The 17,227-nt window shown below is 43.9% G+C and overlaps 2 protein-coding genes across 2 annotated transcripts in view; both read right to left on the bottom strand.

Annotated features, from left to right (window-relative positions):
* Positions 1–1,951: 1,951 nt before the first annotated feature.
* Positions 1,952–10,544, bottom strand: LOC133282100 (NF-kappa-B inhibitor delta-like). Its single transcript, XM_061478152.1, has 6 exons — positions 9,999–10,544; positions 8,366–8,417; positions 7,797–7,963; positions 7,336–7,452; positions 3,759–3,923; positions 1,952–3,332 (listed from the first exon to the last, which is right to left on the bottom strand). Exons 1-6 carry the CDS (start codon positions 10,263–10,265, stop codon positions 3,261–3,263), a joined length of 840 nt encoding a protein of 279 aa, XP_061334136.1. The 5' UTR covers positions 10,266–10,544; the 3' UTR covers positions 1,952–3,260.
* A 1,304-nt stretch (positions 10,545–11,848) lies between these two features.
* POU2AF1 (POU class 2 homeobox associating factor 1) overlaps positions 11,849–17,227 on the bottom strand; it is a 43,433-nt gene continuing 38,054 nt past the window's right edge. The window contains exons 2-5 of the mRNA XM_061478151.1: positions 16,108–16,235; positions 15,468–15,510; positions 15,103–15,374; positions 11,849–13,802 (exon numbers count right to left, since the gene is read on the bottom strand). Coding sequence (XP_061334135.1) covers positions 13,491–13,802; positions 15,103–15,374; positions 15,468–15,510; positions 16,108–16,235 — 755 coding nt within the window. The 3' untranslated portion in view covers positions 11,849–13,490. The remainder of the gene's footprint in view (positions 13,803–15,102; positions 15,375–15,467; positions 15,511–16,107; positions 16,236–17,227) is intronic.

The raw sequence follows: 17,227 nt of genomic DNA, 5'->3' as shown, positions 1-17,227 counted from the left end.
CTGCTCAGATGTCGCATGACCCAGGCAAAAAAAACCCACTCCTCCCAGTGGGGCAAGCTGGAGGGCTGGTCTGGTCTCACCACTGAGCTTCCACACTTACAACAGCTTCCATTAAGTAAGTAGCACTATCCTCCATCCCTTGTCACCTCTTCCTATTTTTCTGCTGCTCTTCCTCCAGTTGTTTTGCAATCCCCTTGCCAGGGACTGGAAACATGTTTTAGACACTGATCTCCAGCTCTGTGTCAATAGCTTCAGGTGACACATGCAATGCAAGTAAAAGCTTGCTGACTATTGACATAATGATGTCTTGTTGACATAAGAAAGGAAATAAAGCCTTCAAAAACAACAGAGAAGGACTGTTCAAAGTTGAGTGTGCATTTTCGGGTTATGAGGAACATTTTCTCTCCCCACCTCCTTTGTCCCCCCAAAAAGGGAGGGGGAGTTAAAGGAAAGTAGTTTGGGTCACATCTCCAACAGAGCTGGCACAGTACTACTGAAACATTGGCATTTCACGAGTCCCTGCCAGCTGAAGTTCTGCCAGCCTGTATAAACACATGTTTACACAAAAGTGAGGATCACCCCATTCTTACAAAAGCCATGAATAACTCCAGAAGTAACCCGCCGTTATAGAGAACATGAAAGGTTCTTATTTTCAGCTTCTTTTCCAATTGCACAGGGTATTTGATCAAAAAGATTTGCTTGCCAACTGACTGGTGACTTTTCTATGGTGCCACTTAAGAACATTTGTTTGGTGATAACAAGCCTTTGTTATTAGCAATTTAACCAAAGCCACAGATAGGAAGAGATAAACTGTGCAAATAAAGGGGTGTCACACGCTGCCAGTACTGCTAAAGCTATAAAAGCTACAGCTCCCCTGAAAGAACCATCAAAAACTGAGGGGTAACTGTGAACTAAGATACTGCTCAAACAGATGAAATTTAAGCCAGCACAGAAGTCTTAACATTCAGGCCACCTTTGAGCCTTAAAAGGGATTTTCTTTACACACAGGCCACGAACTGCTTGGCTTGACAGGGAAAGGTGCTTTATATGCATGGAGAAGCAGCAGCCTCCAACTGTCTCGTGGATCCAGGCCAAAGACAATATGAACGTTGTTCACTGTTGATTGTGGTTGGCTTCAGAGCAGGCCTCTAATGCATGAGCTTTGGGAAGCTGAACACAGATGTGCCTGTAGAGAGAACAAATCCTTCCTGGGTCGGTCATGGGTTCTTCCATCTGCAAATCTCATCTGTCAACTCTGAGTAACAGGCTGCCAGGGCGATGCTTTGAATGAAGCCACATCCATTCCCCCCCAGGCTGATATTTTCCCTCAAGCCCTGGAGATGGTGATGTTTACAGACTACAAGTCACTGATGGTGTCGCCCTGTATTGAACATCCAACAGCAGGCAGATACAAAAATGAAGAGGTAAGCCACTCTAGTAAACAGGTCATGTATTTTTTTTCACGTTCTGCAAAAGGATTTCTGCCATCTCATAGACATTTCCAAATGGCAAAAAAACTTTTTACATTTTCCCTAGTGCATCACATGCCACATGCTAGTCACAATTTTACAGTCTTATTACTAGCAAGTTCAAGAAATGGCTATTTCATTGATCATTTTGTCTTGACACACAGCACTAACTCACTGATGCAGCTATCACTCAATTCAGGGCTTGCTGTAACATCCCTTCAAAGTAATAAAGCACATGCTTTTGCTGGCCTATGCCCAGATACATGCAAATTTATGCAAACACATGCAAATACAACTCTGCTTTTTATTGTCAGCGGATGTTGGCAGGTTTGTAAATATGATGTAGTGAGAAGCAATAGCGAAACAGCAGAGATGAGGCCTGTGAAAGCTGAGATCTCTGCATTTCTTAAGAACTTTTGTTCAATTCTGCCAAACAGTTGTTTAAACAGTCCAGGTCTGGGAGTGTGACAAGTGCTTTAGAAAACCCTCATTTGAGTTAGTCAGTGGGCGATAAAGGAAGTTACAGCAGTGATTTCAGACGTCTGCCCCTCATCTTGTTGTTTAGTCCTGTTAGAAATAATAACTTGTGCAACACTGAGAAATCAGTGAACTCTAATTCAGAACATGTACTGAAGATGAGACACCCTCTGTGAAGCGGTTGTCAAAACATGGCTTTCTCTTCCATCAGGCATCTACCTTCAATCCTATTGACCCAGAAGACATTGTTGCCAGTTGATTGCACAGCAATTCACAAATCATTTCACAGAAAGGATAAGAAGAATCTATTAAAACGCCCCCTTAGATAATAATGGGAATAGAAAAGCACTTACCACATTGCACTCTGACCCTGCTGTGCTCATGCACACACAGCTCAAAGATTTTCTACCCTGTCCATGCCTAAAAGTTGTTGAAGACCCAAACAAAGCCTTGGTCTCCTATACAGGCATTAGCTCAGGTGAGGTTTCAGCTCCTCTCCCTGAAGTGCTTCCAGAGCTGCTATTTGCCATCAGAGCTGGAAACTTGGATTGGATCAGATGACTCAAAGAAGAATCCCTTCACTGGGAAGCACTCAGGAGCCACACAAAACTGTACTGCTGAGAACCTTCCCCATGTAGTTGCACTTACAAGCATCTCTTTTCTTAAGTGGGGTGGCAATGGACAGCTGCTTCAGCTTTCTTCCACAAAGTGCTAAGAAACGGGGTAGTAGCAGCTTGCAGAAACCCTCTCTTGGAGCTCTTGAGTCCAAATGTCCATTCACTCAAGTAAAATACAGCCATGGATGACTCTTCAAGCTGACATGACCTCTTCCATCCAGTCTTTTCCTCCCCCTCAGGTTCCAGCATTCCCAGGCTAGCAGGCACAGTGAAGGTAATTGCACATCACATTTCAACCAGTACCTCTGTTACAGAACCTAACAAGAGGCACAGGCTGACCGTGTCCGAGAGCAGTATTTCTCAACCTTTTATAACCAAACTTGGCTTGTGTTCTTTCGCCACTACAGGTTTCAGTTGCCACCAAATAAGTACAGGTTGGTTATTTATGTAACAGCCATTTGCTTTGCTTGCCTCTTTGCTTGCAAGCAATGCTTGAGGTTTATTAGTACTCTGTTAACAAAATAAAGTTTTCAGACATTTGAAAGCTCATCTTCTGATATGTTATTCATGGTCCATAGGTTGAGAAACACTGTCATCCCACCCTGATTTAAAGATGCTAGGAACAGGGATGTTTTAGTTTTCCTAAGAGTGCAATCAGCAAGCTGAGGTGGAAGCCATTCCGGAAGCTGCAGGCAACCTAGGATGTGGCACTTTGGTGACAGGAAATGAATGCAGATGCAACTTTCCCTTTCTTCAGCAAATGCCTGACCTGCCAAAAAAATGTAGAAGTTCACAACGTACCCTCTGAAACTGCATGCAGACACCCCAGTGCATACATATACATACTTAACGTGAATTTATATGTGTGACTAAATACATATATAAGCACATCAGGGACTGCAATGAGCTCCAGGAGCCTTTTCATACCTGTATGAAATCCAATCATACCTTGAGCTTTGCTACCACTGTGGAAGAACTACCCATTGACACCTCCTGGGATGTATTTGGACTGCCAGCTAATGCCTGCTTTGTGCTCCTCGATTGCAGAGTTACTGCAGTGGGGAACCCCCAGGCCTACACCATGCAACATCAGCCCCATGTCATGACTTGTCCTTGCTGTTCCCCTAGTAAGGACAAACAGCTGTGGAGTGCACAGATGTGTTTGGAAGAAGCAGCAGCAATGTGGATTATGTACCTGATCTCCAGCTTTTCCAGAAGGAGCCATGTGGATTGGCTGATCGTTGTCTAAATTTCGGATGCTTGGGTCTGCCCCATGGTCAAGGAGCAACTGGACAATTTCTTTCTGGTTCTTGTCATGAGGCAATGCGGCTGCCATATGCAGAGCTGTGTTGCCATGGGCCTAATGTAAGAGAAGAGAAAGAAAAACAAGGGGAGAAAAAAAAGCTGTGCCACCTACTCAGAATTGTCCCAGAAATGAATACTTGTGAAATGAGAGGTGAAGAAGCCCCACATTACTTACTGGGAGATGAGAGAGTGTCCCTGCTCTGTCTCTCCCATGTACAGCTGCTTGTGCAGGTGATTTGTGGATTTAGATTTTTGTCTCTCATAGATCACTACAAATTGGGGGCCTTTGATGCTTTGGCTACAGCTAACAGATAGACCTGTATCATGTATATTTATCCAGGAGAAACAATAGGAACTATTTCACTGGAAGCATTTCAGTCAGTCAAAGTGACACAAACCACATTATGCAGTGTTACCCATCACACATGTGCTATGCAAGGATTTACAACAGCAGACCCATTTGTGCTTCACACAGCTCCACTACTCCTTTTTACAATCGTTTGCAAGTGCCAGAAAGTTGCAAAGAGACCTTGACACAAGTGAAAGCCAGTCCCAATAGTGTGTAGGTTATACACAGGGCTCAGACTGATCCCTTGGATACAAGGCATCTTTGACTGTGCAAGTCCTCCCAGGCCACCAAACTCAACGGCATTAAAACGTGCTGCTTTGAAAGGTACCAGGCCATCCTGGTAGCCCAGCAGCCCATGTCCCTCAGTGACTTTGGACATGGACCAAACAGGGCTGTAGGTGGCTTGGCTCTGCAGCAGGCAAGATAAATCATGCTGAGCTCCAAACCTGTTCCTTCCAGCACTCCAGACAAAAAACCTGAGTTTCCAGGAACAGGATTTGCACAGAAACAAAGGACAAAACTTGTCGTGGAGCCACGAGAGGGCGCAGGACGGAGGATGCAGCGATTTGCTGCGGAGAAACTCCGGTACCACCAGACCGTGCAGAAATCTGTGCCCCTGCCTAGTCAGGTATGACTGGTAACGGTTTTAAATGAGAAACACCTAAGCAAATGCATAAGGCAAGGTATTTTTAGTCTGCAAGAAGTCTCATTTAGGCAGCCGTATACTTTTTTCCTCTCAGAAACAATCATATACTTGTCATGAACATGGAACGGTTGGGCACCAATTGCAATGTGTATTGCTATTCCAGTTGTTGAAGGAATACATATGATTTTCAGGCCCTACTTACCACTGAGACATAAGGAACACTGATGCACAAAACAAGATAGCAAAATCTTAGCAGTCATTCTCAAGCAAGGCATTTTTTTTTACAAGCCCTGAACAAGCAGATCCTTGTCAATTTTACCATCCCATAGAGTTAAGGGATGGTTACAAGCTCTTTATAGGTCTTCTTGTTAAAATGGAAATATCTGCATTTGTTTGCTGTATCTTTATGGCAGGAGTACTTGATAGCTTCCAAATCCAGGCATGGGGCTAAGAAAACAAGGCAGTCTGGCAATGTCTTGACTTTTATAGGGCTTATGTGAGACAATGGTCCAGAGCATCAGGTTATGGGCTCTAGGAATCTTTCATGGTAAAAATATCTCAAAGGCCTCAATGCTTTTCTTGCTGTGAAATCCACAAGGAAATGGATTTGGAATGAGACACCACATCAAGCAGTGGGTGAAAGCAGGGAAACTAGAACATGACTTCCAGCATCCCTGTTTTCTTGTCATCTTCGTATCTGGAAGAGCTAAAAAGCCAGGATGAGCATCGGACAACCTCGCCATCATATTTCTCACTACCCCAGACAGCTCAGCAACAAGACTGAAGACTTTAAGTGATCTTATCACAGTAGGAAGCTCTCACAGGATTGTGATCAGAAGACAACAGCAGACTCCCATGGACAAGCTAGCACCTGCCTAATGGCTCTTAAAAGATACAGAAAGAATGTAGTGAAAAGGCAGCGTAGGGGCCTTCACTGTACAGAAAAATAGAAACCCAGTGTTATTACCCACAAACACAGAGAAAACATGTTTCCTCCAATCCAGCAGAGATCTGTAGGGGAAAAAATTGTGAAGCTGCCCAGTACCTGCTTCCCAAGTGAGCAACTGAGTTGACAGAAAATATTAAATCCCTTTCTGAATGGATACAAGCATGTGGGTGCTCTATGGAGTACAAGCAAGGCTAAGAGACTGAAGCTGTTGAAATGAAAAGCTAACGCTCTGACCCTCTCAAAACAGGGATCCTTAGCCCTGTCCTCCCCTCTGTCCTTTCCTTCTCAGAGGCACCCAGAATCATGCACTTATTCCTGCTGAGAGGGGACAGCTAGTCAAGAGGCGAAGCTCAGGCTGATTGTACAGAGCTATGTCTCAGTTAAGGCACAGGAATGTCAGCATTTTTGCTTAGGAGGATGGGTGAAGCTGATACAGCTGCAAGATAGTGTCACTGCTCGGTATCTGCTCAGAGGTGAAGTATGGGGCAGCAAAGGGATGGGTGACAACAGCATCACTGGGAAGGTTTTTAGCTTGCTTTATACAACCTGGGAATGGCTGTGCCTCCAGAAATCCTGCACTGAGGAACCAATGTTAGTAAAACTTCAGCTCAATAAGCAGCACTGGACAGAGTGCCTAAAACAGGCTCTCAGGCCCCTACAGTTAGACCTACTTGCCACAGCGCTTAGGCTTCTGCATGCTTGGCAAGGATGCTCTCTTGTTTGCAAGAGCTGGTTTCCCCGTGCTTCACCTGCATGGCAATGTCAGCCACTGTTTCACTGCCCATAGCATGTGTCTGTCTTTTGTTACTGCTCCTGGCAGCTGCTAGGGCTTGGCGGGCCCTGTGAATGTTTTGGTTCTCCAGGCTCAAACTTGCAGGCAGCCATCATAATAACCAGTTTGCATCCAGGCACAAACAGAGCCAGAAGACTAACAAATAACATTTAAGGCAGAAAGAGCCACCATGTCCCTTAACTGAAATAGGAGCTTTGTCCTTCCTGTGAATGGCATGCTTGACAGGAGAGATTACTTGTTACATGGCTGCCCTAAACTGCTGTCATTCAGTATTACATTGCTGCCAACAACAAACCGTCGCATCATTGCAGATCTGTTTTCTCAGTCTTCAGCCTAATGTGATAAAGTTCATGTTCCTCCTCAAGCAACCACTTCCCACATTTTTCCTTTTCCCCGGTTATCTCGCTTTTGCACTGTAAGCTTCTGCCACCTGGGAGAGGGACCTGCACACAACTCTCAGTTCAAGCAAGGTGCTGTTTTCCAGGTGAAACATTTCTTTACTGGAAAATGCAATTTCAGGTTAAAAAAAGAAATTTAGAAAAAGCTCAGATTCACAAACTGTTGCTCTTTCCCTCCAGAAAAAAACATCTGTGGAAAGAGAACAGAACAGAAGATCTCCTAATGCCTCTGTCTGCATCAGCCTTGCATCGCAGCACAGCTCTCGCACTGTTCTCAGCATCTCTGCCCGTGGATGTGCACACAAATCCTGTCCACACACGGCCTGACTCACCTTGTTGTTGACAAAGTCCTTGGACTTGAAAGCATTCAACTCCAAGAAGTATCTGAGCAGCGAGAGGTTCCCATCCTGCACTGTATAATGAAGAACTGTCTTGTTGCTTTTGACATCCTATATAAAAACAGAAAACAACAACGACAAGTTCTGCAGAGCAACCTGAAGATGTTACATAAATCAGAGAAAAGCCCAGGCAAGCTCTGCAGCTCACATGGAGCACCTTCTTCCCTTTGGTGGCCCTCAAGCTGTCCAGTTTCTGCTTCAAGCTGCAATAAAGTAACTCCAAAAGGCAGCAACTAACTCTGCAACCAGTCACTTTTAAGTGGAACAGGCTTGGTCGTGCAGTCAGCAGTTCATTCTTTCTCCAGTTCTACAGTTTGAGCACAGCACAAGCGTCAGGCAGGACAAGTGGGAGTTCCCACACAAAGAAACAGCATATAATTGAGCTGATTCCTTACCCTGCTGTAGATGGAGGCTCCTGTTTGCACTAGGAGCTGAATACAGGACTCCAGCTCTTCACTCTGGTGCTGAAGCTTTTTCTGCTGTTCCTCAGGCAACATCCGGCAACCCTGCTCTCGGAGCAGGGAGTTGTGGGCCAGAACAGCACAGTGGAGTGGAGTATGCCCTGGAAAATCAAGTATGGGAGATGATAAGAACAGTCCCAATGACACTATTGATGTACAGAGAGGAAGAGAACCTGGTTGGGAAACGTATGCATCTCTGCACCTCTGTTGCAAAAGTACAAGCCCTTCTCTGGTTCAAAAGGCACTTGTTGGCTGTATAGACACTTTCTGGGGCTCTTCATCGTGTGCTCAGTTCCAACTGTGCATTGAATCACTGCTGAATTATCAGCACGATTGATTTCTGTGGTACTTGAGCACACAGCAAAACCTTACCCAGTCAGTTTCTGAGGCCACTCTGGCCTCCTAGCACACCACAACAACTACACCTGAGCACCAGACAACAAAACAGCTGGTGTTTATTTTTATTTAATACTATCATAAAATATTTGTGCAAAGGTTTTTACCTTCAAAATCCTTCATTTCTAGATCAAGAGGGAAACCTATTGACAGTATAACCTAGAAGCAAGAGAGAATTGGAACATTTTAGTTCAGCAGAATATTGTCCAAGCCCAAATCAGTCAAAACAAACAAAATCTAAAAACAAAAAAAGTCAGATAACTATCATTTATAAACAAACTAAGTCCTTATTTGACACTAGATGTCAGTGCTTTAAACGTATTTCCTAACAGGAACATTCAGGGTTACACAAGATGCTCATGGTCCCTAGTTTCCTAAACCCCACCTAAGCATAGCATCCCATTAAATTCTCAGTTCAGAACAATAAAATCAAGTCATTGCCCCAGCTCAAAAGTGCTAGCCTCCTTGCTTTCACCCTATATTAAGCAAAGGTACCAATAACACCAATTCATATTTATTCTGAGCCATTCTTGACATGGATAAATGAAAAACTCTCCTTGACATGTACAGCCGATCTTTTAGATAGGGGAGTTCACTGATTTTGAAAATTACCAGACTGAATTCATTTACTTTTTCTTTTTAATGTGCAGCAGGTGAGCAGAAGCGTGACAGGTTAAAACCACAGCTTGCTGCAATGGCTGCAGCAATGATGATGCAAACCCTATAAATGTGACGAAATAGTGGTCTAAAGATGAGCATTGCCTGGATTTGGAAAAGAGTAAAATTTTTAACTCTTTAACTTAAGAAAATAATAGCTTAGATGTGAGACAGCCAAGTAGCTCCTTGTATATATTATTACAGATAATGCATGTTTTAGTCTTGATTAAATAAAGTTGTTCACATTATAGCATCTTGGCTGAGAAGTTTTGCAGTGCAGTGACTCACCCAGAACCTTGCGGAGTCAGACAAGGCACAGGACAGAATCCTTCTACAGAAAGATTACCCAGAACGGTTAGGGCTTGTGCTCCCTTTTCATAACAATAATATAGTATATACAGATCAAATATTGACAAGTAGTTCTGAGCTGCCTGATGATTAGAGATTAGGTGTTTAATCCACTAAGAAAAAACCCCAATTAAATAAACAAACAAACCATAAAGCATTCCATGGCTTTGACCACACCGAGGAGCAAGCCTGTGTGCATTTTCTTTTTTCATGTAAGGAAAAAAGCCACAAACAAAGCAAACCACCACAGGCACTCTGGGAGCTTTTGTTGGAATCATCTGGATGTAAAGCACTTCCTCCACTGTATAAAACACTGTTTTCCAAAGAAGTCTCAATGTTATACTGCCTGCTCATGACTTAACCCAAGGTGTGCACGAGGCAGAGCTAATGAATACTTGATATGGACTGCCAACTTGCCAGGTACCCCCTGGCACTTCCACTCACACATCCTCAGAGGACCCATGAGCAGATGCAGACCTATGATCTGCAGAATTTATATGCCCCCCCAGATACACTAAAGCCATTTCCTCTGTAACAGGAGGCTGATTTAGCTGCTGTCTTGAAACAGGAATAACCTGGGAAGTCGATTCCTAACACAATGGAAAAGGAGACTTTGGTCAGCCTTCATTGCTTATTGACATCTTGCTTTCTGAGGAAATTATTGGAAGACATCAATATTGAGACTTTACTGTAGGTTCATATTGCTAGCAATTAAAGCATAAAAGCTTTTCCTACCTGAAGAACTTGGGCATAGCCATATGTTGCAGCAAGATGTAAAGCTGACTGCCCTTTGTTGTCTACAGCATTGACATCCGCTCCTGCCTGGATTAAATCATAGACAATAGCTGGCTGCCTGGCAGTGACAGCCACCAGCAGAGGAGTCTGGAAAAAGTAGCACAGCAGATAAAATGTGAGTCTAGAAGAGATGCTGTCACAGAACAAGGAAAAGGGAAAGGCAGTCTGGGCTAAATGGCATCTAGAAATGCAACAACTGTGGTGCATGAACCAAAGACAAAATTTGAATCCCACATATTAGGACCCATGCTGTCACGAGATGAGGGGTATTTTCCAGGTCTCTAGAGTGTTCTTTGGCCATAATATGGATGACAACCCAAGTTTAGCATTTTTGAAACTCCATTTAAAAGCACTGAAGCAAGTATTATCAGTGCCCATGGCTTCCTTTGCAGTAACACAGAGACAGCTAGATTTTTCAGAGCATCAGTTACTCTCAGTCATGCAAATCCCATGCCCATCCCAAACACAGCTGTTTGCAGGAGAAAGTGTTCCATATTACCTTTCCTCTGTGTTCCTTGACATCAAGTCTTCGCAGCAATTTCATGCGCTCTGCAGCTGCCAATGTATACGCCCTCATACCTTTAGCTGCATAAATATGTAGAATTCTAAGACAGTAAATAAAGACACCGATCACTGCTTGGTCGTGAACCACCCTGGGAGCAAACAGTTTTTCAGGGCAGCATAGCTACTTTGGGGGTTTTATACCCAGTGTTCCACAAAACCATACTATAAGCCCCAAAGGTCATGATCTTGACAGCGCCCATTCCCATGCAAAAGGCTTCCTACCTCAAAATAACTGCAGTGCTCAAGAGCCCTCAGCACTCCTGAGCTTTCTCATGCTGTCTCCTTTCCACTTCAGCACTTTCTTTCAGGTGAGATTTGCTGTTGTGTTGGGAGGTATCCACGTCCTCCACAAAGCCTAGTGTTGGGGCCCAGCGTACCATATTGTACGTATGTATGTATTGCTTATTGGGGTGATACAGCCTTGTATGCATTGGTGATAATTTACTATCTAGGGTAGCAAATAGCCTCTTCTAAATGGTGTATTTGTAAACAGCTTGTTAAGCTCCACTTCTTTATCAAAACTACTGGAAAGAGGGAGTCCTTATCATGTGCATAAGACAAGGAGTTGTCACTACCCATGGCAGTTAATGGCGTTGCTGCTGACATGGCCCTTAGTGATGGGAAACACACTTCATTGCTTCACTTTGATTGCCTGGCTCTATGGCTGAAGCTGGAGAGAATTACACAGAGCCACTTGACACTTCCATTCCCCCAGGTCCTAATTGTGTGAACAGGCAATTCCCATCCTACAGGCAGTTGTGCCAGTCCCTGGGTTTGTTTCACTCCAGCAACATTTGGTACACTTCAGTCAGAAAGTGGTAGGGCAGTTGTTCCTTTCCTCAGGCTGTTTTGGACTCCAGAGTCACACCTTGCAATTTCAGGAAGCAGAAATGCAACTTTATGGCTAGTCTGATTTTCAGTCAAGCTGACCATTAGCTGTGGCTGCACACCCAAACATCCCCAGATAATAGAGGATAATAGTGCTTGAAATAACATCTGAACTGAAGGAATGCTTCTGTGGGTAAAGAATGCTTGAGTAAAGAGTGCCTCCAGGCCATGTTTGGATCATGGATCTCCTACTTCATCTGCCTTAATGTGCAAAATTAACAGAAAGTCTAACAGCTAATCAGTGGTTCTAGCCTCTACATCTGCTATTGAGCTAATTGATTGCTAAGCCAGGTCTGGGTTACCCTTTTGGACAGGAAATAAAACACTCTAGGCATATGAAAGTTACTGTAGATCTTTATTGAAAAAGATTTTGTCTCTCTAACCAGAACAACCCAGAAAGAAATGCTGAAACAGTTCATCATTGTTTTATATTCACACACAGAATTTACATACATTGGAGTGAAAGAAATTTAAAAGCAATGTTAGCAACCACAGGCTTTATTCACAACTGCATTACCCCAGTTTTACCTACTAAATGTGTTTGCACTTATAAAACTGGAGTAAGCAGTGGTGAACTAAGCTCCTTCTAATTAATTTCTTTGCTGGGTTTTTCTGCAAATGTAAGCCACTAATTTCCATGCACCTGAACTACTGCTATTTTCAAACAGCTTTATGATCACTTACATGATCTATTGATTATATCTTCCAAATTTGTCAATATTAAATAACAGAACACGCTTTCAAAGTCCTCAAGACTTTCATCCTGAGCTTGCAAACCTCACTCAGGCATAAAGTGTAAGGTCACTTGACATACTGCCTGGGTGGCAACAGGAGTGCTGGACACCAGGTAATAAAGAGTGCAATAAGTTATTTTGCAGTTAGTCTTGCAAATAATAAAATCACCTGAGGATCCTGGGCTTTAGAAAGCAGAAAAACCCAGAGAAATTGTGTTCACCAAAGAGACCCCTGTTTATTATGATAACAATAAAGAGAGCTAGAAAAGGATATCTCCTGCAAATATATTTGCCTATGGCATGGCACTCCTGAACATCAGCAATAATATTTACAGTTGCAATAGAGGACAAAGTAAAGCTACTCATCTTGCAGGAAAGAAAATCAGAAAGCTCTAAAGAAAATGTGTGTACCTGTGGGCCTGCGATGTTACAGCACAGAGAAATGTTCCATAGCAGTAAGGCACAAGAGAAGTTACTAAGGTTCTCTGGCTCAGCATGACATCACTGACTTCACACTCAAATGCTACAGAACGAGTTATACCTTTGTGTGAACTCAAGTGTTTCATCTAGGCTACTTCATGTTGCTCTGTAAATAGGGATGTCTGACTGCACTGACGTTTATTTCAGCTGTATTGACTTTCTGTCTTTAGACTAATGCACCTATCAGCACCAGTAGAACAAAACTGCATTTTATATTTTTCTATTTTCCAAAGGAACAGTTCAATTTAGGAAAGAAAAATGTCAACTTAGACCCCAAAAATGTTTTCCAGCGGCCCAGATCAGGTAGAGGTTCCTCCACAGACTGGGAGGCACACACACACAAGGCATTTACACTGAGCTCTGAAAAGCAGTCCTACTGAACTAGGTCTTGTCAGTACTCAGAGGTAAGTGTACGTTCAACAAATGCTACAGTTGGCCATGGCTACACTATTCTACTTCAGTTTGAGACCATGCCTTATGTGTGAGGATGAAAGTGACCTTGTGCTGATGCTGGGCACAAGAATTATACAGTACCAAAAGCCTTCCTGGGAGAGGTAGCAGGAACTGTAACAGCAGAGAAGTCTTGTGCTAAGCCTCAGGACAAAGCAAGTTTCACACAACACACAAGTCATGGTGTGCTAAAGGTGGATTCCAAAATCACAAGTAAACTTCCCACCCCCAAGCCTGCTTTTCCTCTGTACTCAAAATTCACCGTGGTGCCAGATGGAGTATTGAGTAGGTGAGGATCAGGCCCCAGATGCACAAATTAAAGCCCTTCAACAGAGAGAGCATGGTTTAAAACATACGTATCATTGTCTTCATCTTCTAGAAGTAGCTTCTCAATGGGCAGTGTGCTGATGACTCGTCTGGCATCCTCCAGCTCCTGCGGGGCTGGTTCAGGAATGGAGATGGGCAAGGGCACAAACTGTGGCCCAGAAAGTGTGGAAGAAGCTGTCTGGTACTGCAAAGTGGAGGCTGGCAGTGCAGAGAGGGGCTGAGCCCATGGGAAGTATGTGAGAGGCGGCTGCTGATCCGTCACCTCAAGCTGAGGCACTACAGCGGGGGTGGTACTTCGGGGCTGTTAAAATGGAAGAGAAATAAAACAAAATAAACCCATTGGCAATGAGGAGCAGAGGAAGGACCCAAACCCAGAAACTAAGGATGCTTGGTCTCGCTTTTAACATCCCTTTTCCTGTCTCTCTGGGTGAAGTGTTACATTGAGTGTGAGTTTTCCCACGCTGGCTCCCATGAGAGCAGTGGCTTGTGGGTGTCCCAGGTGCTTGCTGCCAGTAGCTCACAGTCATGTCAAGTTCCCTCTAGCTTTCTGTTCCCATTCCCACCCTCACTGTAAGCCCATGAGACAGTTACACCCAGTGCTGAAAACTGCATACTTTGACAGTCTCTCTCCCAGCTTGAACGCATGGCCGCAACTTGGCTGCCACAAGGCTGAAGGTGGCTTATTCTGGCCTCTGCAGTAGTCTAACCTGACCAGCCCCTGTCAGCCAAGGCAGAGCCATATTTGAAATGATAGCGAAGGCACAGGACACAGGCATGTACCTTGGCTGATTTGGTGTCAGCTGCAATCACTGAACTGGAACACTGAAAGGAAAATAAGCCGCTTGAGTTCTACTGAAACAGAATTTTCTGTCCTTATCCTCTAAGGAAGGGCAAATCATCTTGGGTCAGATTTTGTCCAGCCTGAAACCAAATATTCTGCTCTGTTGATGTGCTGTTTTGGCCTTGTTTGGAATTAAATAACGATACTGCTTGATACCCTGGATACTGCTTAGGACTGTGCCCTAATCCTTGTTCAACGACTTATTGACTATAATGTGCATCCACTCAGTGAACTACTTTAATTCTGCTTCCTCAGCTATTCCAAATCCAAGCAGAAGAACAGCTCAAGTTGGAAGTGATGACAAGAGTAAATGTAATATTCCCTATTATTACCCTTGAGCTGCAAACAGTACTCTCCTACCGTAAATAACTGTTAACAGACCTGAAAAAACTCAGGGCAATGGTAGTCCTGCTGCTGACTTGATGAGAGATGACTCATTCCCAGGACAACAGCAAAGAACAGTGTATGTGTTAGTAACATGGAAAGTCTGGAGGAGTGCAAAGGGCTGGGGAAATGGCAGTGAAGTATGCCCTATTTCATTGCAACCACAACAAAAAGTTGTGGAAAAACTCCTGCTCAAACCACACTCATGTCCACAGTGCAGACAGAGCCACTGCTAGAACAGCTACGTAGCATCGATGCAAAGACACACAACATTATAGTGATTAAATAAGCTAACTAGTTACATGCGGCAGTCCCCATGGCTCTCACTAGAAGGTGGGGAATTGCTGTCATTTGTACCTAGGTATTTTAGACTTACTGCAAAATTGGTGATCAATGGTTGAGAAGCATAAGTCAGAACAGATGAAGGTCCAACCAGCGTGTAACTGGGACACATAGGCTGAACATACATATCTGCTGTGTACGGGCAGCCAACTGCTTCGTGGGGCACATAATCGGGGTAAGTGGTCCACTGAGTTAGAGGCTGTAAGGATGAGGGAGAGGGCTGGGGGATCCAGCCAGAACAGAGTGGTCCTTCATCTGTGACTGGCAATGCAGAGGCAGCAACATCCATATCAGTGCAAGGCTGGCCTAAAAAAAAACAGGAGAGGATTAAAACCCAGTTCAGCATAGCCTTCCCTGCAGCAGGGCTGACAAACACTTAGAAAGTCAGGGGAACATTACCCATTGGTGAATAGGAAGGAAGAGGCTGGTGGGGCAAAACAACCTAGAAGAGAGGAAAAAAATATTCAGAGATGAACAGCATAAGCATTAAATTTAATCCCCTCTGAGAAGCACTGAGTGACAAAGCATATTAGCTATTATCAGACGATTATCAGCTACCACCTCAGTGTCAGTGCCTGAATACCTGCCTCTATAGAATTTAAACCTTGTGTTGCAGAGGGAATTCCTCTTCAGAGAGCAGGCAGTCAATATCCTTCCTCCTGATACAGATAGATAGAGGTAGGCTGAAACTAAGAAGCAGATAGCCAAGGATGGCTCTGGCTTGTCTCTTTTTGTGCTCTTGAACAAGCTGCTTCTAAGCCACTTTCTGTTCTAGGAGTTAGATCCTGCCAAGTGCAAAACGCTTTCACTTTTCCATTAGGTCAATGCTGATCAAAGGTGTTCAGCACCCTAAAAGCACTCCACCTAAAGATACGTTTAGTAGTATCTCCAGGTAACATGAGGATGCACTGCCTTCAAAATGCTTTAGAGAAGCAAAGATTTCTTCCATTGCCAAAGCATTGCCAGCTCATGCCAGACCTGGTCAGTCATTGAGTGTCTGAGGAAGAACTTTCTGCTTGTGTTTGTTTTTTTCTCCTACCGTTGTAGCTGCCGTTGCACTGGCGTTATGAACATTGCCCCGTTTCCTTTTCAAAAGCTCCTTCACTGGCTCTTTGACACGGACACCTTGGTAGGGGCGAGGTTGCGGCTGCTGTTCTGGAGCAGAAGCTGAGAACAAAAATACAAATGCAGGTGGCTTTTATTTTCCTTTCCTGCCATTCCCAGAGGCTCTGCTCGTCTGTGGGCTGCACTAGTCAAGTTGGCTGGAGTCTGGGTTCATAAACATCTTATTCCTTAACTAAAGGTGTCTTTTGGCCCATACATGACATCAGGCAGCATAGGCGTTCTCTCTGCCATTGCTGCTTGGATGCTGTGATCACACAGACGGATCATGAGGACGACCTAACCTGAAATAAGCAGGCTTGCAGTTCCCTCCGGTCACTAATCTGCAGTGCAGTGATTTACATCCGTGAGAAGGACAAATCAGGTTGAGCATATCCAACAGAGGTATAATACAGATGGGTTAATAGATATCAAGCCTATGATATATGTAATTTCTGGCAGGTAGATAAAAAAATAATTGGATAATCAAGAGAAATACATTATATTCTGTACTAGACACAACCCGTCAATACAACCCCAATTAGAAAAACATCCTTGTTTGGGAAGCCATGTAACTCATCACTAGTTTGACAGGCATACCTCATAGCTTTGAGAACAGCCAGTTATATTTAAGTGTCATCCTGGACCAGAGTCACGTTTCTGTTCCAGAGCTACGTTTCTGTTCCAGAGCTTTGCTCCTCACCTAGCCACGGGGGTTATAACTTGGTGAGCTGGAATGTGACACAGCTTCACAAACAATTATATTAACACATCCCAGAGCTTACACCCATAGACTATGATCTGTTTTAAAAAGTAAAGCTTATGACCAGTTAAGCAGGCCTATCATGAAGTCCTGCAACAAGTGAAAGTAGAGGAAACACAGTTCTTTATAAGCCAGTATTATCAACCCATATTTTACATTAAGTATTTGGAGGCAATTGACAGCAGAAGGAAACCATAGAATATGAAAGCTTGGGGAGGGCCAATATTTGTAAAGCCACTGATAACACTAGTAGCTACCTAGCCCTTTTTACTGCACTTTAATTTGTAAATATTCC

Source organism: Pezoporus flaviventris, unplaced genomic scaffold (assembly GCF_033815535.1).
Source record: "Pezoporus flaviventris isolate CSIRO_AGI_PZ_B2104156 unplaced genomic scaffold, CSIRO_AGI_Pfla_v1 ptg000113l, whole genome shotgun sequence".
NCBI classification, from domain to species: Eukaryota; Metazoa; Chordata; class Aves; order Psittaciformes; family Psittacidae; genus Pezoporus; species Pezoporus flaviventris.
This window is presented reverse-complemented; position numbering and strand designations above follow the sequence as displayed.

What these genes read in the sequence shown, in the direction of transcription:
- LOC133282100 (XM_061478152.1), bottom strand. Translation starts at nt 10,265, where the DNA reads ATGCACCACAGTTGTTGCATTTCTAGATGCCATTTAGCCCAGACTGCC. An exon ending in GAGCCTCCATCTACAGCAGG is followed by an intron (nt 7,453 to 7,796) that starts GTAAGGAATCAG and finishes GTTTTTATATAG; the next exon opens with GATGTCAAAAGCAACAAGAC. An exon ending in AGGACTTTGTCAACAACAAG is followed by an intron (nt 3,924 to 7,335) that starts GTGAGTCAGGCC and finishes CTCTTACATTAG; the next exon opens with GCCCATGGCAACACAGCTCT.